The sequence below is a fragment of the Pan troglodytes genome, chromosome 16 (genome assembly GCF_028858775.2).
Source record: "Pan troglodytes isolate AG18354 chromosome 16, NHGRI_mPanTro3-v2.0_pri, whole genome shotgun sequence".
Taxonomy (NCBI): domain Eukaryota; kingdom Metazoa; phylum Chordata; class Mammalia; order Primates; family Hominidae; genus Pan; species Pan troglodytes.
In genome coordinates, this window is record NC_072414.2 from 56,601,522 (window position 1) to 56,623,329 (window position 21,808).

The 21,808-nt window shown below is 44.1% G+C and overlaps 1 protein-coding gene, 1 long non-coding RNA gene and 1 pseudogene across 4 annotated transcripts in view; 1 reads left to right on the plus strand and 2 right to left on the minus strand.

The window, feature by feature from the left end:
* ZNF609 (zinc finger protein 609) overlaps positions 1–21,808 on the plus strand; it is a 223,990-nt gene that overhangs the window by 151,220 nt on the left and 50,962 nt on the right. For all 3 annotated transcript variants that reach the window (XM_510473.8, XM_063795114.1, XM_054667665.2), the window contains one exon: positions 9,602–9,827. In XM_510473.8, coding sequence (XP_510473.4) covers positions 9,602–9,827 — 226 coding nt within the window. The remainder of the gene's footprint in view (positions 1–9,601; positions 9,828–21,808) is intronic.
* Positions 16,217–21,449, minus strand: LOC107968501 (uncharacterized). Its single transcript, XR_010151731.1, has 3 exons — positions 21,367–21,449; positions 17,243–17,372; positions 16,217–16,403 (listed from the first exon to the last, which is right to left on the minus strand). It is a non-coding gene; the product is annotated as an uncharacterized LOC107968501 (long non-coding RNA).
* LOC134808573 (large ribosomal subunit protein eL21-like) lies at positions 17,766–20,889 on the minus strand (annotated as a pseudogene).

A 21,808-nucleotide genomic window follows, 5' to 3' on the forward strand; every position in this document is an offset into this window, starting at 1 on the left:
ACAGTTAGCCAGTCATGGTGGCGTGCACCTGTAGTCCCAGCTACTTGAGAGGCTGAGGTGGGAGGATTGCTTGAGCCTGAGAGGTCAAGGCTGCAGTGAGCCATAATCACATGAGCCTGGAAGACAGTGAGACCCTGTCTCAGAAAAAAAATGAAGAAGAAGAAGAAAGAAAAGGACCCGAATTTCCTCCACTTATAGTTAAATGTTGTGTTGTTTTGGGATTTACTCAGGGTATTCTGTTGCATTCTGACAAGAGCTTTGTGGAAAGGAGGCATTCAGATTTCTCCTTCCATCCTTAATTATCCCATGATGTCTACCTGCTAGCCTCTCATGACAAGGAATTGCTGATTTTTCAGAATAAGCAAAAATCATCCTTGTTTAAACTTATTTATTTATTTTTTGAGATGGAGTCTTGCACTGTCGCACAGGCTGGAGTGCAGTGGTGTGATCTCAGCTCACTGCAACCGCCGCCTGCCGGGTTCAAGGGATTCTCCTGCCTCAGCCTCCCGAGTAGCTGGGACTACAGGGATGTGCCACCATGCCCGGCTAATTTTTTGTATTTTTAGTAGAGACAAGGTTTCACCATGTTGGCCAGGCTGGTCTGACTCCTGACCTCGTGATCCTCCCACCTTGGCCTCCCAAAGTGCTGGGATTACAGGCGTGAGCCACTCCGCCTGGCCTAAACTTGTTTATTGAATGGAATTTTGTCTTAAAATTCCAGTCAACAGAAAGTGGTTCAAATAATTGAAGATTTTTTTTTTCTGATTTTTGTTTTGAGACAGTCTTGCTCTATCACCCAGGCTGGAGTGCAATGGTGCAATCTCAGCTCACTGCAACCTCTGCCTCCCAGGTTCAAGCGATTCTTGTGCCTCCCAAGTAGCTGGCATTAAAGGCACCCACCACCACGCCTGACTAATTTTTTTTGTATTTTTAGTAGAGACGGGGTTTCACCATGTTGGCCGGGCTACTCTCGAACTCCTGGCCTCAAGTGATCTGCCCACCTCGGACTCCCAAAGTGCTGGGATTACAGGTGTGAGCCATGTGCCCAGCCTTTTTTCTGTATTTCTTTTTTTTTTTTTTGAGACGGAGTCTTGCTCTGTCGCCCAGGCTGGAGTGCAGTGGCGCGATCTTGGCTCACTGCAAGCTCCGCCTCCCAGGTTCACGCCATTTCCCTGCCTCAGCCTCTGACTAGCTGGGAATACAGGCGACTGCCACAATGCCCGGCTATTTTTTTTTTTTTTTTTTTTTTTTTTTAGTAGAGATGGGGTTTCACCGTGTTAGCCAGGATGGTCTCGATCTCCTGACCTCGTGATGGCCTGCCTCGGCCTCCCAAAGTGCTGGCATTACAGGCGTGAGCCACCGCGCCTGGCCTTTTCTGTATTTCAAGAGACAAAAATAAATAACTTAATAAATAGATAAATGGGGTTTTATTTGCCATTCTTTTAAATAACCCACAATAAGAATTTGGTGAGCAAATTAAGTTTTATATAATACCTTGGTGGATTATTTATATGTTTATCCATGAATCAGTGAGTATTCATTTTAATCCCTCTGCCCTGTATACCTATATTACTATTAACATTACTGATGTTGAGTCACTGTAAAATCTTGAAGCACTTTTTGGATTATTGGTAAAGATAACATCTCGCTTTTTTTTTTTTTTTTTTTTTTTAAGGCAGAGTCTTGTTCTGTCACCCAGGTTGGAGTGCAGGGGCACATTCTCGACTCACTGCAACCTCTGCCTCCCGGGTTCAAGGGATTCTCCTGCCTCAGCCTCCTGAGTAGCTGGGATTGCAGGCACCCGCCACCACACCCGGCTAATTTTTGTATTTTCAGTAGTGACGGGGTTTCACCCTGTTGGCCAGGCTCGTCTCAAACTCCTGACCTCGTGATCTGCCTGCCTTGGCCTCCCAAAGTGCTGGGATTACAGGCGTGAGCCACCAGGCCTGGCCTGGCCTGTTTTGTTTTGTTTTGTTTTGTTTTAAGACAGTATCTCATTCTATTGCCCAGGCTAGAGTGCAGTGGTACTACCTTGGCTCACTGCAGCCTCAACCTTCTGGTTGCAATCCTCCCATCCTCTCAAGCAGTTCTTTCATCTCAGACTCCTGAGCAGCTAGGACTACAGGTACACACCACCATGCCTGGCTAGTTTTTGAATTTTTTGTAGAGACAAGATCTCTCTATGTTGCCCAGGCTGGTCAGAAACTCCTGAGCTCAAGTGAACCTCTGTCCTTGGCCTCCCAAAGTGCTGGGATTACAGGTGTGAGCTACTGCCTCTGTCTTGATAACGTCTTATCAACATAATGTTTAGTGTATTTGATGACATCCTTTTTTTTTTTTTTGAGATGGAGATTCACTCTTGTTGCCCAGGCTGTAGTGCAATAGCACTATCTCGGCTCACTACAACTTCTGCCTCCTGGGTTCAAGCGATTCTCCTGCCTCAGCCTCCTGAGTAGCTGGGATTATGGGCATGCACCACCATGCCTGGCTAATTTTTGTACTTATAGTAGAGACGGGGTTTTGCCGTGTTGGTCAGGCTGGTCTTGAACTCGTGACATCAGGTGATCCACCTGCCTCGGCCTCTTAAAGTGCTGGGATTATAGGCATGAGCCACTGTGCCCAGCTAGTGACATCTTACTTTCTACACAATCTTATCTGATAATTCTGAATAAATCTGAACATTCATGTACCAACATCCCCAACTACCTTTTTATTTTTGGATAAAACAAAGTTTCTTAGAACTACTGCTGTTATCAGTAGAACTAACTTCCTTCTTGCGTTTTTGTCTGTGAAGGTGAAGATACAAGACTCATTGTGAAGGGGAAAAGGCAAGGTCTATCTCAAATATCTCTTCAATGAATTTCTTTTTTTTTCAGATAGGGTCTCTCATTTTGGTGCTCAGGCTGAAGCGCAGTGGTGCAGTCATAGCTGCTGCCTCATCCTCCTGCCTCAGTCTCCCAAGTAGCTGGGACTATAGGGATGTGCCACCATGCCCAGCTCATTTTTATTTTTTGTAAATATAGGCTTTTGCCATGTTGCCCAGGCTGGTCTAGAACTCCTCAGCTCAAGCAATCCTCCCGCCTTGGCCTCCCAGAGTGCTGGGATTACAGGTATAAACCATCACATTTGGCCTTCAGTGTATTTTCTACCTGTAAAGTTATGTTGCAGCCATGAAGATTTTTGTCCATCAGTGCCCCTCATCTGTGAGAGGCAGTTGAAGTAGGTATATAGTTATAATTACTCTTTGTGGGGAGATGAATGACTCTGGTCTTTCTCTATTCTCTCAAGTCCCCATTTCTGTGTCATCTGCCTACCAACATTCAGATCCTTATATATGTTATTAAACTGATATCTTTTTTTTTTTTTTTTGAGATGGAGTCTCACTCTGTCGCCCAGGCTGGAGTGCAGTGGCGTGATCTCGGCTCACTGCAAGCTCCACCTCCCAGGTTCACGCCATTCTCCCGCCTCAGCCTCCCGAGTAGCTGGGACTACAGGCGCCCGCCACCACACCCGGCTAATTTTTTGTATTTCTAGTAGAGACGGGGTTTCACCGTGTTAGCCAGGATGGTCTCGATCTCCTGACCTTGTGATCCACCCGCCTCAGCCTCCCAAAGTGCTGGGATTACAGGTGTGAGCCACCATGTTTTTTTTTTTTTTGCACTCTGTTGCCCAGGATGGAGTACAATTGTGCAATCTCAGCTCACTGCAACCTCCACCTCCCGGGTTCAGGTGATTCTCATGCCTCAGTCTCCCAAGTAGCTGGGATTACAGGTGCACACCACCATGCCCAGCTAATTTTTTATTTTTAGTAGAGATGGGGTTTCACCATGTTGGCCAGGCTGGTCTTGAACTCCTGGCCTCAGGTGATCCACCTGCCTCAGCCTCCCAAAGTGCTGGGATTACAGGCGTGAGCCACTGCGTCCGGCCTTAAACTGCTGTATAAAGGTAAATTGAGAAGTATCATTTTAGGATGGGCAACGTAGGGAGACTTTGTCTCTACAAAGTTTTTGTTTTTGTTTTTTTTGGAGACAAAATTTCACTGTATTGCCCAGGCTAGTCTCAAACTCCTGGACTCAAACAGTCCTCCCGTTTCAGCCTCCCAAAGTGCTAGGATCACAGGCATCAGCCACCATTCCCGGCCAAAAAATTTAAAAAAAAAAAAAAATTAGCCTAGCATGGTGGTGCACGTGTAGTCCCAGCTGCTTGGGAGGCTGAGGTGGGAGGATTGCTTGAGCCAGAGAGGTTGAGGCTGCAGTGAACCATGATCACCCCCTGCACTCCAGCCTGGACGACAGAGCGAGACCCTGTCTCAAAGAAAAGAGAATTATCGCCAGGCACGTCTGTAATCCCAGCACTTTGGGATGCTGTGGCGGTTGGATCACCTGAGGTCAGGAGTTTGAGACCAGCCTGGCCAACATGACAAAACCCAGTCTCTACTAAAAATAGAAAAATTAGCCAGGCATGGTGGTGGGAGCCTGTAATCCCAGCTACTTGGGAGGCTGAGGTAGGAGAATCGCCTGAATCTGGGAGGCAGAGGTTGTAGTGAGCTGAGATCACGCCATTGCACTCCAGCCTGGGCAACAAGAGTGAAACTCCGTCTCAAAAAACAAACAAACAAACAAAAAGTATTAAAAGATAAAGGACATAAAGTGTTGGGAAACTCCAGAGATCTCCTCTTTAAATTCTCTATAAGTCTCTTTTCAAGCTTTTGTTTTGTTGTTTACCTCCCTAGTAAGCTAAGCCCTAGGAGCCATGATGGCACTTCTTAGCATTTCAAAGACTGAGAATTAGCTTAACTTTTGTTGGTGTAGTTATTAAGGCATCTAATGACCTTAACTTTTTAATATTCCTATACCTTATTTTCCCTCTTGGCCCCAATCTCCTGACAGTCCCTGCTCTTATATTTTAGGTATATGAGAAAGATGGCAAAATGAGTCCTTTTCTGATTTTTTTTTCTCCTTTTTTGAGACAGGGTCTTGCTCTGTTGCACAGGCTAGAGTACAGTGGCACGATCACAGCTCACTGCAGCCTTCACCCCCGGGACAAAACTTTCCTCCTGAAATGGGAAAAGTTCCCTTGTCCCCCTCACAGGGCGTGCAATGGGAGTGTGGCTCACTTCTTCACTGCCCTGCTGCTCAGACCTGTAGGGTAGCATACAGAGGGGCAGGCTGTGGGGCTCCAACCCCGGCAGTGTCTAGGGGTGAATGCTTACATCTGAAGCCCCAGTGGGTGTGTGTTCCAGGGTGCTCTTTTAGTTTAGCTGTCCTTAGGCGGCTTGTGTTAGCTCAATTAGACCCCTGCCTTATCACAAGAACAGAGGGCTTTCTGTATCCCAAGGTTCTTGTCTTGGTGTACTGGAAGAATTGGATCACATGTGGGCTTGGAGAATGAGTGTAAGGTTTTATTGAGTGGAAGTAATGCTCAGCAGATTGGGGAGCCAGAAGGGAGATGGTTTTCCCCTGGAGTTCAGCTACTCAGCAGCCCAGGCTCTTCTCCAAATGCCCCGGCCAAACTCTGCTTCATTCTACGGCCTGCTGGCATTTGTCATGTGCTCTTCCGCCACGTGTGCTCTTCTGCCGGCATGCTCCTCTCAACGCCCTCTCGAGGTCCAGCCGCTGTGTCTTCTTCTGCCAATGTGTTCCTCTAGAAGTCCAGCCGCTTGTGTGTCTGCCTGCTAGGGTCTGGGGAGTTTTTGTAGGCACAGGGAGGGGCTGTGGCAGGCCAGGGTGGTCTTGGGAAATCCAACATTTGGGCGGGAAAACAAAAATGCCTATCTACCTAGGTCCGTGGACACAGGCCCCTGATGGAGCCCTAGCCAGGGACCATGCCCTCCTCTACCCAGCACTTCCCTTACCCCCTTCTGTATCATTTAAAGGGACCACGTTCTCTACCCAGCACACCCGTGTCACTCCTACCTCAGCATCCCAAGTAGCTAGGACTGCAGGTGTGTGCCAACACACCCAGCTAGTTGTTTTTGTTTTTGTTTTTGTTTTTAATTTTTTGTAAAGACAGGGTCTCACAATGTTGCCCTGGCTGGTCTCAAACTCCTGGACTCAAGCACTCCTCCTGCCTTGGCCTCCCAAAGTGCTGGGACTACAGGCTTGAGCCATTGCACCCAGCCCCCTTTTTCTGATTGTTATCTTCTCCTGGAAAGTGATAAATGAAGCTATCTTTGTTTCAGTGAATAATAGAATATGAAATCCTGTAAAGCCACATAGGTTATTAGATGAATATCACAGAGCTTATTATGCACTATGGCTTAATGTTAGATTATAGATGTGACCAAATGGTAATTAACAGAGCTGGAGCTGTAATTAAATACTATTGTGCTGCTCTGTGATCTCTCCTTAGATTTCTGTTGCAAAGTAAACAGAAAATGAATAGTTCAAACCCATAGGTGGATTTCGTCACTTCTCCCCATCCCTGAACATGTCTTTTAATTAACTAAGTAATTAAATAAAGTCATCTTCATACAACAGAGATGCCAAACTCTGCCTAGTAACTCTAATCAGTAAGGGTAGTTTGATGCATACTTGTTAATGAGTTCCTCATGTGTATGAGTCTGTTCTGTTATTCTTAGTGATCAGTTCAGTTGAAGTTTCTTCTCTTCACTTATTGTATAGCAGGGTATAATTTGGCAGACTGCTTGAATGCAACAGTGATGTTTCCAACCTACATTTTAGGTGTTGTTTTCTGGATTTCTTGGTGCAAAATTGGGGACTTCACTTTATCTAGAATGTATTAGCATATGTTTCTCCTAGCCTGCCAGGAGCACTGAATAACCTAGCAGGAAATTAAACTACTTCCAGAAAAAAGCTGTCCTCAGTGGCTGAGAGAAAGAGTGTATAGGTGTCTCCCTGGGGTAAACTTCCTTCTGTGCCTAGGGTTGCTGCCTGAGCTGTGGAACAGGTTGGCAATAGGACATGTGCAAGCAAGGCAATCAGAAAGTTCACAGGGGTGACCTGGAAGGTTTAGGCCAATGTCTGTGTCCAGTAGGACCTTGCAGGAATTTCTCTTGTGAGTAGAAGAAAGTATAGAAAAGAGAACAAACCCTAAGCAAAAGAAGTACACATATAGGCTGTGAAACTGCTTCTGTCACAGTTCTTCCCCAAGAGAAAGAATAGATAAACAGAGGTGAGGCCAAGAGTAAAGATGATCTGTATATTCTGTCTCTAACTTTCCCTCTCTAGTGACTCTCAAGAGTTTGTTCCAGCACTGCAGAGGAGTGAGTAGGGAGGCTCCAGTTTACTTTTTCTGTGTTGTTTTTTACCTTCACTTCTGTGCATGGAAATTTTAAAGATCTTTCCAGGATCTACCACTTCCCAAGAAGGTTGGGAAATTAAATTATAAATGCCCAGTTTTCAAGAGAGCAAATATGCCTTTTGGCATTTATCATAAATGTAGATGATTCATTATACAGGCTTCCACTTCCATTTCATTTCATGAAAAAGGTGGAGTTGGGGAAGTACAAGGGGTGTGTGTGTGAGACAAGCAGATAAGGATGTTTTGGCAGCTCTTCAGGGACCAGAATTAATCAGAATCAGTGTATGAACATTCTGTGGACTCACAATGATGATCTACAAATAGTGATGACTTTCTAAGCCAAGAAGTCAGAGCCAACTGTGGAGAATGGATCCGGAACCCAGACCTCAGCCTATAGGCTAGTTTTCAAGGCCAGGAAGGTGTTTGTCTCTGTGTGTGTTGTGGGAGGGAAATGGATTATAGATAGAGTGATAGTCATGTAGTAAATTATTCCAGAATCAGAGTTTTGTTGCAGAGCTATTTAGAAGCTTGGCTTACGGATACATGTATGATCTTCTCTGAATGTCTCTATTAAAGGACTAGACTAAGAAGTCTATTAAAGGACCTAGACTAAGAAGTCCTCACAAAGGGAAGAGTCCCAAGGATTGGGAAAGTCCCAATCTTTGACTCTCATTTTCTAGGTCTGCTGATTAGTATCATACTTAATCTTCGGAGGAAATAAGCCAGTGTGTGCATTGAGTGTCTTTGCATATGCAAGACGTTATGCTCATTCAGGATTGGGGCATCAATCACTCGAGCATAATAGACTTTGTCAGCCTCATAAATTCTGGGATTTAAAGAGTTAAAGGATCACCGCCCACTTCATTTCATTCTTTTTTTTTTTTTTGAGATAGCATTTCACTCTGTCACCCAGACTGGAGTACAGTGGTGCAATCATAGCTCATTGTAGCCTCAACCTCCTGGGCTCAAGTGGTCCTCCCACCTCCGCTTCTGGAGTAGCTGAGAATACAGGCATATGCCACCACACACATATACCTTTTTTATTTTTGTTTTTTATAGAGGTGGGGTCTTGCTATGTTACCCAGGGTAGTCTTGAACTCTTGGCTACACGTGATCTTCCTCCATAGGCCTCCCAAAACATTAGGACTACAGGCATGAGCCATTGCACCTGACCCATCACAACTTTTATGTTGTCTCTAGATGTGTTGCATTCTTCTTGGAACCTAACTAATTACATTCTTGTGAGAGGTTCTAGTTTCTGGTTTTGGAAGCAAATTGCTTCTTTCTTTCTTTTTTTTTTTTGAGACGATCTCGGCTCACTGCAACCTCTGCCTCCCAGGTTCAAGCGATTCTGCTGCCTCAGCCTCCTGGATAGCTGGGATTACAGGCGCCCACCACTACGCCTGGCTAATTTTTGTATTTTTAGTAGAGATGGGGTTTCACCATGTTAGTCAGGCTGGTCTCGAACTCCTGACCTCAGGTGATCTGCCCACCTCGGCCTCCCAAAGTGCTGGGATTACAAGTGTGAGCCACCGTGCCTAGCCATGTTTGACTATTTCTATCTATGTGTACATAATCAACAACATCTTCAGACTGCTGTTGATTGGCTTCTGGGTGGCAACAGCACCTCCTGTTTCTTATAGATAAATTTGATGTTAGAATTATATTCCAAGATGCCATTCTCATTAAACAACCACGGTTACAGTTTCTAAGGGTTAGAAATTCCCACCAGGTTAATCCTAGCCCTGCTATAACTTTATTCCTTCTAGCCAAAGATGTATTAAAGCACCTAGGATCATTAGGAATCATGGCATTCCTAGGATTTGGCTATTTCTTCGTCTCTTTATCCCCACCCAAATTCATGGATTTTATGCCAGACTAATGTACTGTTTGCTGAATGATAGATTGGTAGGAAGCATAGTGGTGGTAGCAAAACATACCTCAGATGCTGGGCCTTGTCTTTCTCATCAGTCTGTGTGCTCTGTTACTATTGAAATCTGGCCCTGATTCTCTTTCATTAGAGACTTTTTAATGAGATGAGGAAAAAATAGAACTTCTTAAAAAACATTTTAGCCAAGTGCAGTTTATGAGGAAGATCATTAAGAAGATCATTATACGCTCATTAATAAGAGTTTCTCTTAGCACAGGATGTTCTCATCTAAACCACTAGATTTGTAGTGGTATCATAAGCCAGAACTTGAAAGGAAGAACCAAAGTCTTATTTATAGCCGTCTGCACTCTGGCAGGAATAGATATAGGACTAGATTAAATACAGAAAAGGTATTTCCTCTAAATGTTCTCCCGGCAACTCAGCTACTACTTTTTCTTCCCTCCACAGATGGAGTCCCCTGTTTCCACACCAGCAGTGCTGCCAATACACCTTTTGGTGCCAGTGGTCAACAATGACATCTCATCTCCTTGTGAGCAGATCATGGTTCGTACCCGATCAGTTGGGGTCAACACATGTGATGTGGCTCTAGCCACAGAGCCTGAGTGCTTGGGCCCCTGTGAACCGGGAACTAGCGTCAACCTTGAAGGCATTGTGTGGCAGGAAACAGAAGATGGTAAGTGTGATATGTGGCTTTCCCCTCATTTCTCAACCTGCTTCTGCAGGGGAGCCACCAGGGACTTATTGTTGTAAATATTGCCAAGTGGTTATTAGAGTCTCAAGTGTCCACAGTCTGCGGGAGATACCCACACAGAGGATTTTAGCAGACTTAGCAAAATTTCCCAGCTTCTAGAGATTTTTCCCTTCATAGTATTCAACAGTGTTGATCCTGGTACTTATGATATGCAGTCATGTGATAGGTGTTGGCCAGGTAATTCAAACTGTATCTGTACTCTCCATATTTTATATGGGAGAGTTAGATTATAAATTAAATTTGAGGTCAGGCCTGAAGAGAAAAATTAATAAAAGGGCAGCTGAGGGAGTCAAGAGGATGGAGAATAGTCACTCTTAAATTCACTTAATGTTGGCTCATTGCATATGCAGCTCTTGCCTTTTTTAACACCTATAGGTACAGCCAGTTCACTCTTCCCACTGATTGCCTCATTGCCCAGCCACCCACACCGCTTCGTGTATCTGTCACTTGGTACAGATTTTATAGGAAATGTTTAGATGGTCTTGTTTTCAGGCATCCACTAAGCAGTTGGCTCACTGTAGGTTGCTGTTGCCCAAGGCATCCAGACTTCTTGCATGTTCCACTTGCCCCTGAGAACGGAATCTATTCTGTTTTGAAAATTTATGAACCTGAAAAAATGGAAGGAAGTGTAAAGAGACTTAATGGGGTATTTCAGATCTTTTGGTAACATCTGGTGGCAATTTGATTTTTGCATATTCTTTTTATGAAGAATCCAAATCCTTGTCAGAGTATATGTGGTTAGAGAGTCTGGGCCTCAGTCCCATCATGTCTCTGCATCAGTAAACAGACTTTCAAACTGTCCTCACTCTGAGGAGTTTAGAGGCCCAGAGGAGCACAGCTAATCATCTCTGATTATCACAGAGCTATTTTGTCAGTCTGCCCCTAGAAATTCAGGCATTTTATTCTGGTCATTCTAATAAAATCTGTTCCCCTGAATATTTTGTTGTCATTCAGTATTTATTTAAAGTTTACCGTGCAATAGGTGCTGATGTGTTACAGGTTAAGAACTCTGTATTCTTGTCTGTGTCATCATTAGGAATGTAATACATCTTCAGCTTTCAGAATAACGTCGCTAATGAGGTTTTATTGTGTGCCTGAGTGGTAGAAGCTGATGCAGAGAAGGTAGAGAGAGAGTTTAACTCTAGAGGTTGACTCTGGATATGTGTATACAATATACAATCTGAAAATCACAAAGTGGCTATCTGATTTTTAAAATGTCATCTGCTTATGGACAAATGTCTGAACAGTCACAGAGTCTGTTGGAATGACAGACATATCCGGACCATATCTCTGTGCCACCAAGCAACCTTCAAGGCCTCTTGCCTCAGTATTTTGAAGATAGAATAAATCGATTTCCTGCCTGTTTGTTCTGCTTGCCTTTATGATGGTGACTCTTTTCCAAGAACAAGATGCTTTTTTTATGCGAACCTAACAAAAACTTTGAGAGAGTGAGGCTAATGCTTTCACTCTCCTGAGGACAATGAATACCTTTTTATCTGAGGATCCCTTCCTGCCAGGGCAAAATTAACACATAATTTTTTTTTATTTTTTGTAAATCATTTGCTCTGAAAGACTCTCTGTCAGGTTGTCACAGGCAGCCTATTATTACCAAGTTCCCCTGTTACGTACACTTTTTTTTTTTTTTTTTGAGATGGAGTCTCACCCTGTCACCCAGGCTGGAGTACAGTGGTGCGATCTTGGCTCACTGCAACCTCTGCCTCCCAGGTTCAAGCGATTCTTCTCTCTCAGCCTCCTGAGTAGTGGGGACTACAGGCACATACCACCACGCCTGGTCCATTTTTGTATTTTTAGTAGAGACGGGGTTTCACCGTGCTGGCCAGGCTGGTCTTGAACTCCTGACCTTGTGATCCACCTGCCTCAACCTCCCAAAGTGCTGAGATTACAGGTGTGAGCTACCACACCCAGCCCAGTTTGTACTCTTAAGGTACTCTATACTTTATTTCATAGCACACATCACAGTTTGCAACTTTGTTTATCATTTTTATGATTTTTCTATTAATGTGTATCTCTTCTACTGTGTTAGAAGTTCTGAGATCAGGCAGTCTGTTTTGCTCATCATTGTATCCAAGGTACTTAACATAGGTGGCAACTGACACCTATAGTAGTAGACTGTCAAAAATACTTGTTTGAGGCCAGGCGTGGTTTATCACCTGAGGTCAGGAGTTCAAGACCAGCCTGGCCCACATAGTGAAACCCTATCTCTACTAAAAATATAAAAAAAAAAGCTGGGTATGGTGGCGTGTACCTGTAATCCCAGCTACTTGGGAGGCTGAGGCAGGATAATCACTTGAACCCCGGAGGTGGAGGTTGCAGTGAGCCGAGATCGCACCATTGCACTCTGGCCCAGGCAACAGAGCAAGGCTGTCTCAAAAAAAAGAAAAATATATTTGTTTGAATGAAGGAATGCTTGCATCTATGTCATTGTCATTTCTGGATCGATCTTAATATATATCTAGAGGAGCCGGGTGCGGTGGCTCAAGCCTGTAATCCCAGCACTTTAGGAGGCCAAGGCGGGCGGATCACAAGGTCAGGAGATCGAGACCATCCTGGCTAACATGGTGAAACCCTGTCTCTACTAAAAATACAAAAATTAGCCGGGCGTAGTGGTGGGCGCCTGTAGTCCCAGCTACTCGGGAGGCTGAGGCAGGAGAATGGCGTGAACCCAGGAGGCGGGCCTTGAAGTGAGCCAAGATTGCACCACTGCACTCCAGCCTGGGTGACAGAGCCAGACTCCATCTCAAGAAAAAAAAAAATATATATATATATATATAGAGAGAGAGAGAGAGAGAGGATATTAAAATATTGTTTGAACTTAGGAATGGTGTCGAAGTACTTTCCAAAATTCTAAATCTTCTCTGAAACTCAGAATAAATACTGCTTTCACCAGGTTTGAGATCAGTCTCGTTGTCTAAATCTGTAAGATTTTTAATCCTACTTTTAATACCAGGTTTTCTCCCACTTACTGTATTTCAAGGCTTAGGTCTCTTCTTTATTTTTTCTTTGATCCCAAGGGAAAGAGAACTGTTCAGCAATAATATACTAATCTTTTCTTTGCTTTCTGGTCACCCCAGAGGGCCTTCACCTGAACTGTCAGTTGGCGAAGGTCTGAATTGGGATCAGAGTTGGTTCACATTCCTTTTCATCTTCAGGTAACAGAGATTTCCTGCAAAGATCATTCTCTGAAGATCTGTAAGATCCAGGATACCGAGTCAGTCCTCAAGTTAATCATAAGAACTACATACAGATACTTTTTAAAAAATTCTTCCAGACTTCTAGGTTTTTTTTTCTGCCTCTCGACATTTTGTACTTCTGTCTGTCTCTTTGTCCAGCAAACTACACTGTCTTCAAACAGAAAAGTCCTTACAGCTCAGAGAGAAGCTGTGAATGCTTGGCCTCTGAGGGGAATGGAGGACACTGAGGTCCCTGTAGAACTGAGCCACCTTGCTGAGAACAGGTGTAGGAGTCATGGCCTCAATTATTCCTAGTTTCTTTGCCTACTTGTCCTACAGTGTTACTTCTTTCTTTCCTCTTCTCTCCCTATCACTCCCTTTAAACCTTGGATGCATTTTAAAATTCCTGCAGATTCCATTTCTTTTTAGGCTGTTGATAATTCAGTAAGCACTGCAAAGATCCTACTTGACTAGATTCAACCATGGGACTGTTAAGAAGACCCAAGTGTAACCTAGAATTTTTTTGTCTGTTTGTTTTTGAGACATTCTCAGCACTATGTAAGGGCTAGTTCCACTGGCTTTTGCTTTATCTCACCTCACTTCAAATCAAAATACTGAGTACGTCCGAGGCGGGAGGTACACTTGAGGTCAGGAGTTTGAGACCAGCCTGGCCAACATGGCAAAACCCCGTCTCTACTAAAAATGCAAAAATTAGCCTGTAATCCCAGCTACTTGGGAGGCTGAGGCAGGGGAATCACTTGAACCCAGGAGGTGGAGGTTGCAGTGAGCCAAGAGTGTGCCACTACACTCCAGCCTGGGCGACAGAGAGTGAGACTCCGTCTCAAAAAAAAAAAAAAAAAAAAAAAAAAAAATTACCAAGTCTATTCTGGGTTCTAATCTAGGATCCTGAAAAAATGTATAAGAAGCCTTAAAGCAGACTATGTACTTTTAGGGACACAAAATTGCTTACTGGCTTGTGTGGTATTTTAAAGAATGGCAAGGCTGACATTAGGTAAGAGTTCTAGGAGATGCTATAGGTTCTCCTTTTTGGACAGTAGCACTAACCCAAAGGCCAATACCAGTGATGTAGTTTACTTTGGCAAATGTGCTTTATGGAAGAATTTATGGTATAGTAGAAGGAGCACTGGAGTAAAACTCTGGAGACTTCTATATCTCTGCCACTATCATTATGACCTTGGAAAAATCCCTTAATTTTCTGGGCCTTAGTTACCTCATCTCTTAAGTTGAACTAGGTGACCAATTAGGACCTGTCAGTTCTTTTTAGTTCTTTTTTTCTTTCTTTCTTTCTTTTTTTTTTTTTTTTTGAGACAGGGTCAAGCTGTGTCACCCAGCCTGGAGTATAGCAACAACATCTCTCACTGCAGCCTCAAACTCTTGAGCTAAAGTGATCCTCCTACCTTGGCCTCCTGAGTAGCTGAGACTACAGGCATGTGCCGCCGTACTCAGCTAATTTTTTATAGAGACAGAGTCTTGCTATGTTGCCCAGACTGGTCTCAAACTCCAGGCCTCAAGTGACCATCCCACCTCAGCCTCCCAAAGTGCTGGGATTACAGGCATGAACCACCATGCCCAGCCTATCAGCTCTTAAGTTATAAAAATCTATGCAGGCCAGGTGTGGTGGCTCATGCCTGTAATCCCAGCACTTTGGGAGGCTGATGCAGATGGATCACTTGAGCCCAGGAGTTTGAGACTAGCCTGGGCAACATAGCAAGACCCTATCTCTAAAAAAAACAATTTTTTTAAATCTATGCCTTAAACCATGGAATCAGGGCCAGGCACAGTGGCTTGTGCCTGTAGTCCCAGCTACTCAGGAGGCTAAGGCAGGAGGATCACTTGAACCCAGGAGTTCGAGGCAACAGTGAGCTATGATTGTGCCACTGCATTCCAGGCTGGGTGACGGAGTGAGACCCCATCTCAAAAAAAGAAAAGAAACATGTAATCAGCATGGATCCAACACTGGTTGACTATGGCAACTTAAAAATGAACAAGTGGACGGGCACGGTGGCTCACACCTGTAATCCCAACACTTTGGGAAGCTGAAGCAGGTGGATCACTTGAGGCCAGGAGTTTGAGACCAGCCTGGCCAACATGGTGAAACCCCGTCTCTACTACAAAAATTAGCCAGGTGTGGTGATACATGCCTGTAATCCCATCTGAGGCAGGAGAATCCCATGAACCCAGGAGGCAGAGGTTGCAATGAGCCAGGATGTGAGAGAATATGCGGCTGTCTGTAGAACAGGAGGAGCAGAGACTTTTTTGAGACAGAGTTTCTCTCTTCTTGCCCAGGCTGGAGTGCAATGGCGTGATCTCAGCTCACTGCAACCTCCACCTCCCGGGTTCAAGCGATTCTCCTGCCTCAGCCTCCCAAGTAGCTGGGATTATAGGCGTGTGCCACCACACCTGGCTAATTTTGTATTTTCAGTAGAGATGGGGTTTTTCCATTTCGGTCAGGCTGGTCTCGAACTCCCGACCTCAGGTGATCCCCCCGCCTCGGCCTTCCAAAGTGCTGGGATTACAGGCGTGAGCCACCATGCCTGGCCCCTGCTCACTATTGTAATAACATCCTGTCATCAGATTTCTTCTACCGCCATTTGACTGAAATATTTCTCATACCAGTTTTCCAGAGGTCTTCTCTCAGTCCTTCCTAGACTTCTATTAGCTCTCTTATTTCTTTATTCTTGAAACTCTCCTCTCTTGCCTTGGTCATAAATCTCATTTCTCTTTATAACTGGTTATTCTCTCTATTTTGTGCCAGTCTCTCTTCCTTCTTGTATTCATTTAATCAGAAATTCCTGTTGAGATTCAGGATGCTGAAATATCGGTCAATTCAGTCCTATCAGCCTCTAGATAGGGTCTGTAGCAGCTGGTGCCCTGCTCCCTTTCCCATAGGCAAACAGCCTTACCCACAATGTATTTTTTCATTTATTGTGTGTGTCATAGTGGGGAAAGTTGAGGAAACATTGAGTTAGGAATGGCATTTAGCTGCTTGGAGAAGAAATGAAACTATAATAATGATTTAATATAAGAGAATTTGGAGGTAGGTAGGTAAGTAGTCTAGGGCTGGTATGATGACATCGCAATGGAATCACTGTTTCAGGCTCCTTAAAGTTACTTCTTTATTGTAAAATTGCTTCTGTAGCTCCAGCCATCATATTTACTTTCCAGTCTTGAAAGAAAAGGAAGGTAGAAGAGAAAAAGCACCTGCCTCCCATCTTAGTCTGTTACCTTTGGAGAGGTTTCCCAGAAGCCACACCATAAGACTTCTGCTTACATCTTGTTGGCTACCCTGTGTGCAAGGAAGGCAAAGAAATTTAGCCTTTTAGCTGGATACATTACTTCCCCGCACAAAATAGGGGCTCTTACTAAGGGAAAAGGGAAGAAATTAGTAGAATCTGCCACTCTTCTGCTTTGCGTAGCCTTCATACATCGTAACTTCCAAAAGCTATTACTTTAGCAGCTTTCTATTGTAAGTACTCTCCTATATATTCATATCTTTAGCTGTCTACCTTGTGTGAACAATACCGAGAACTTTATCTCCACACTTGACCTTTTGCCTAATACAGTTTCACTGATGAACATCAACAGAAACTGATTTATTAAATTCGAATGTCTAAAAAGGAGTATTCATCATTTTTTACCAAAAATTTCCTTCTCTTTCCTTCTCTATTTCTCTTCATTACACCTACATTACCATCCTCCTAATTTTCTTTTCTTTTTTTTTTTTTTTGAGACAAAGTCTCGCTCTGTTGCCCAGGGTACAATGGCCTCCACCTACGGGGTTCAAGCGATTCTTCTGCCTCAGCCTCCTAAGTAGCTGGGATTACAGGCGCCCACCACCACACCCAGCTAATTTTTGTATTTTTAGTAGAGATGGGTTTTCACCATGTTGGCCAGGCTGGTCTCGAACTCCTGACCTCAGGTGATCCACCCGCCTCGGCCTCCCAAAATGCTGGGACTACAGGCATGAGCCACCATGCCCAGTACCATCCTCCTAATTTTCTAGGCTCAAACCTCCCTAGTCATCTCTTGATTCTTCACTCTTCATCTCTGTATAATTTTTTAGTGGTTTCTCTAGGAATTACAATATATATATTTAACTTTTCACAGTTTACTTAAAATTAGTACCTCAAGTGGAATGTAGAAATCTTACTACCATATAAGTCCCTTGACTCTCCATTCTTTTTTCTTTTTGAGATGGAGTTTCACTGTCTCACCCAGGCTGGAGCGTAGTGGTGTGATCTTGGCTCACTGCAACCTCCGAGAAGAAATGGAATTTCACCATGTTAGCCAGGCTTATCTCAGACTCCTGGCCTCAAATGATCTGCCTGCCTCAGCCTCCCAAAGTGCTAGGATTACAGGCATGAGCCACTGCACCAGGCCTTACTCTCCATTCTTTTGTTTTCTTTTTTGTTTGTTTGTTTTGTAAATTATTTTATTTCTTCCATGATGATTTAGAGGCACTGTCTTCAAACCAATACAGATATTTGATAAATAATATTTGGCTGTTTTCTAACCAATTGAGTAACTTGTTGCACAATAAGCTACTTCACATCTTTCAGCAAGAAATACATTAAATTTGAGTAGTAAAGACATTACATAATGAATTAGGACACAATTAAAATTTGCTTTAAATATTTTTTTAGGGGAGAGGACACCACACTTCTACTCAATGAAGAGAAACATTTTTACAGTCCTGAGGTCATTTATTTTTTTAACACCCGTTATGCTGTGAATTTGTAGGGAAGAGGTTCCAGCATTTCAGGCTCCTTCCCATTGGTTCTCACAAAGTGTGCTTCTCTGGGTAGAGGCTGCTGCTTCAGGTGAACCCAGATGCCTTTCTCTTTGGCTTCTTTCTTTTTCTGATCATTTTTCCTTCACATGTTTCAGGAAGCTATCTTGGCTTTTAGAGTGCTTAATGTGCTGAATACACACATTAATTCTCTTGGCAAGAATCTTGCCCTTGTTTGTTTACAACAATGCCAACAGCGTGCTGGGGGACACTGTAGACTCTTCCAGTTTAGCCGTGGTAACACTTGTGGGGCATTCCTTTTTGAACAGTACCCATTCCCCTGATGTCTACAATATCACCTTTCTTATAGATTCGCATATACATGGCCAAAGAAACAACTTCATATTTTCTTTTCTTTCTTTTTTTTTAGATGGAGTTTCGCTCTTGTTGCCCAGGCTGGAGTGCAATGGCGCAATCTCGGCTCACCACAACCTCCGCCTCCTGGGTTCAAGCGATTCTCCTGCCTCAGCCTCCGGAGTATCTGGGATTACAGGCATGCGCCACCATACCCAGCTAATTTTGTATTTTTTTTTTTAGTAGAGACGGGGTTTCTCCATGTTGGTCAGGCTAGTCTCAAATTCCCGACTTCAGGTGATCCCCCTGCCTTAGCCTCCCAAAGTGCTGGGATTACAGGCGTGAGCCACCACACCCGGCCACAACTCTATATTTTCTAAAAGGCCTAGAGAACATATATTGGGTGCCTCTCTTCTTAACCTTTGTATTTGTCCAATTACTGGAAGATGGCAGTTCTGGCCGAAAGGCTCTCCATTATTTATGTTGTAGTTGTCTTACAGTAGCACATTGCCTGCTTTTGTATGGCTTATGAGCTAAGAATGGCGTGTGTGTATATATATATATTTTTTGAGACAGGGTCTTGCTCTTTCAAGACGGGAGTGCAGTGGCAAGATCACTGGCTCACATACAGTGGCACGATCATGGCTCACTGCAGCCTCAGCCTACCAGGCTCAAGTGATCCTCCCACCTCAGCCTCCCAAGTAAGTAGGACCACCAGAGCATGCCACCATGCCTGGGTAGTTAAAATTTTTTTTTGGTAGAGACAGTGTCTTACTACATTGCACAGGCTGATCTTGAATTCCTGGGTTCAAGCAATCCTCCCGCCTCACCTCCCAAAGTGCTGGTATTACAGGCATGAGCAACCACACCCAGCCTATATTTTTTAATAGCTGAAAAAATGCAAAATCCAACAATATTTGTGAGGCATGAAAATTACTTGGAATTCAAATTTCAGTGTCTATAAATAAAGGGTTTTTTTGTTTGTTTGTTGTTTTTATTTTATTTTTTATTTTTATTTTTTGAGAGAGAGTCTTACTCTGTCACCCAGGCTAGGGTGCCGTGGTGCAATCTTGGCTCACTGCAACCTCCACCTCCTGGGTTCAAGTGATTCTCCTGCCTCAGCCTCCCAAGTAGCTGGAATCACACGCCTGGCTGATTTTTTTTGTATTTTTAGTAGAGTTGTGGTTTCGCTATGTTGGCCAGGCTAGTCTGGAACTCCTGACCTCAGGTCTGCCTGCCTTGGCCTCCCAAAGTGCTGGGATTACAGACGTGAGCCACCATGCCTGGCTGTTGTTGTTTTTGTTTTGTTTTTTTCAGATAGAGTCTTGGTTTGTTTCCCAGGCTGGAGTGCAGTGGTGTGATCATGGCTCACTGCAGGCTCAAGTGATCCTCCCAGTTCAGCCTCCCAAGTAGCTGGGACTACAGGCACACACCACCATGCCCAACTAATTTTTTTTGTTTTAATTTTTTTTTTGTAGAGATGGGGTCTCACTATGTTTTACAGGCTGGTTTCAAACTCCTAGGCTCTAGCAATCGTCCTGCCTCAGCCTCACAAAGTTCTGCGATTACAAGTGTGAGCCATCACACCTGGTCCATAAATAAAGTATTGTTTTGTTTTTTTTTTTCTGTAACCTATTAGAAGTGACACGTTTTGTTTTGTTTTGTTTTTTGACACAGGGTCTCACTCTGTTGCCCAGGCTGGAGTGCAGTGGCGTGATCACAGCTCCCTGCAGCCTCCACCTCCCAGGCTCAAGTAATCCTCCCACCTCAACCTCCCAAGTAGCTGAGACTACAGGCATGTGCCACCCCATCTGGCTAATTTTGTATTTTTTGTGGTGACAAGGTATTGCCATATTGCCCAGGCTGGTCTCAAGCTCCTGGGCTCAAGTGATCCACCCACTTCAGCCTGCCAAAGTGCTAGGACTATAGGCGTGAACCACTACACCTGGCCTATAATATTTTCTTACGGAAGTGAGATCTCACTGTGTTGCTCAGGCTCGTCTTCAACTCCTGGGCTCAAGCAATCCTCCTACCTCGGCCTCCCAAGATGCTGGGATTACAGGCGTAAGGCACTGGGCCTGGACCCATAAATAAAGTTTTATTGGAAGACAGTCATTCTCATTTAATGTATTTTGTTCACATTTGCCCTACAGTGGCAGAGTTGAGAAGCTGTAACAGAGACCATGTGGCCTGCAAGGCCCAAAATATTTGTTATCTGGTCTTTTGTTGAAAAAGTTTAGCCGGGCATGGTGGTGGGCGCCTGTAATCCCAGCTACTCGGGAGTCTGAGGCAGGAGAATCGCTTGAACCCGGGAGGTAGAGGTTGCAGTGAGCCGAGATAGTGCCACTGCACTCCAGCCTGGGCAACAGAGTGAGACTCCATCTCAGGAAAAAAAAAAATTATTAAAAAAAAAAAAGTTTACCAATCTCATGCCTCATATAGCCACCGTGCCTGGCCAAGGGTCTGAATGTTTAATTTTATTTAATTTAAATTTAAATAGCCATATGTTAACTAGTGGCTTATGGTATTGACAGCACAGGGGCTAGACCTTTAAAATATATATACACAGACATGCATATATATATGTGTGTGTGTGTGTCTGTGTGTATATACTCTGAGATGGAAAGAAGAGTAATTGTGTGGGAGTATGAAGAGGGTGGGTAAGTAGCTGACATCTAAACAGACCCATGGTGACTTCTGTGTACTCTGGCCCCTGTTACCCAGGAGAACATTCGGCCCTACTTCAAACTCTGTGGTTGAGCCCTTTGCTTTGGTCTGTGGGCTGCAGTTTTCTCATTATCAGAGTAATAGGCTATGGTTTTGCTTAGCAGGAAGTTAGTCTGCCTGTGGTAGCTCCGCTGAGAACCTGCCCCAGCTATTCTTCATCCTCATCTGATTGCAGGTCCCAGCTGTGGGCCTTTATCCTTTTCACTAAAGGGAAGGGGCTCTCCATTAATCTTCTTTCATGGAAATGGTAACCTTGGTAGTTACCCTTGGTTTTTCCTGTGTGATTTTGATGTAGAAAAGTATGTGTGTGAACTGTGAAATATCTAATTTTAGATATTTGCACTAGAAAAGTAAGGTGGCATTCAGCTATTGGTTTTTCTTTCTCATATGCTATAATTAATGCCCCTTCACCTTCAGTCTTGCCCCAGGCAGTACTCACCTAGAGGAGAGATGGGGCACAGTAACAACCAAGCTTTCTCCACTGTTTAGCCAGTTGCATACTAGCTTGAATCCCGAAGAAATAGCTCTACCAATAGCACAGTCATAAAGAGCCTAGCAGCCATTGTCTGACACCACAAATCTTCATAGCAACAGACCACCACATGGCAACAGCAGCCACACAAAGGAAACATTAGGGAAATCAGTACCTACTTTCTCCCACCCCTCCCCCACCAAAAACAACAGCCAACACATTCCCACCTAGCAGCTTACTCCCAGAGGATACTTTAGGGCAGTGACGTGTTTATATACCTTTGTGGATTGTGTTATATGTCCACTGTCATACATTTAAATCCTGAAGACCTTGGGAAAAATTTCAGTCACCGGCTTTTTTGAGTTTCATTTTGCAAATGGCAAAATAGACTAATCTCCAGGGGAGAAAG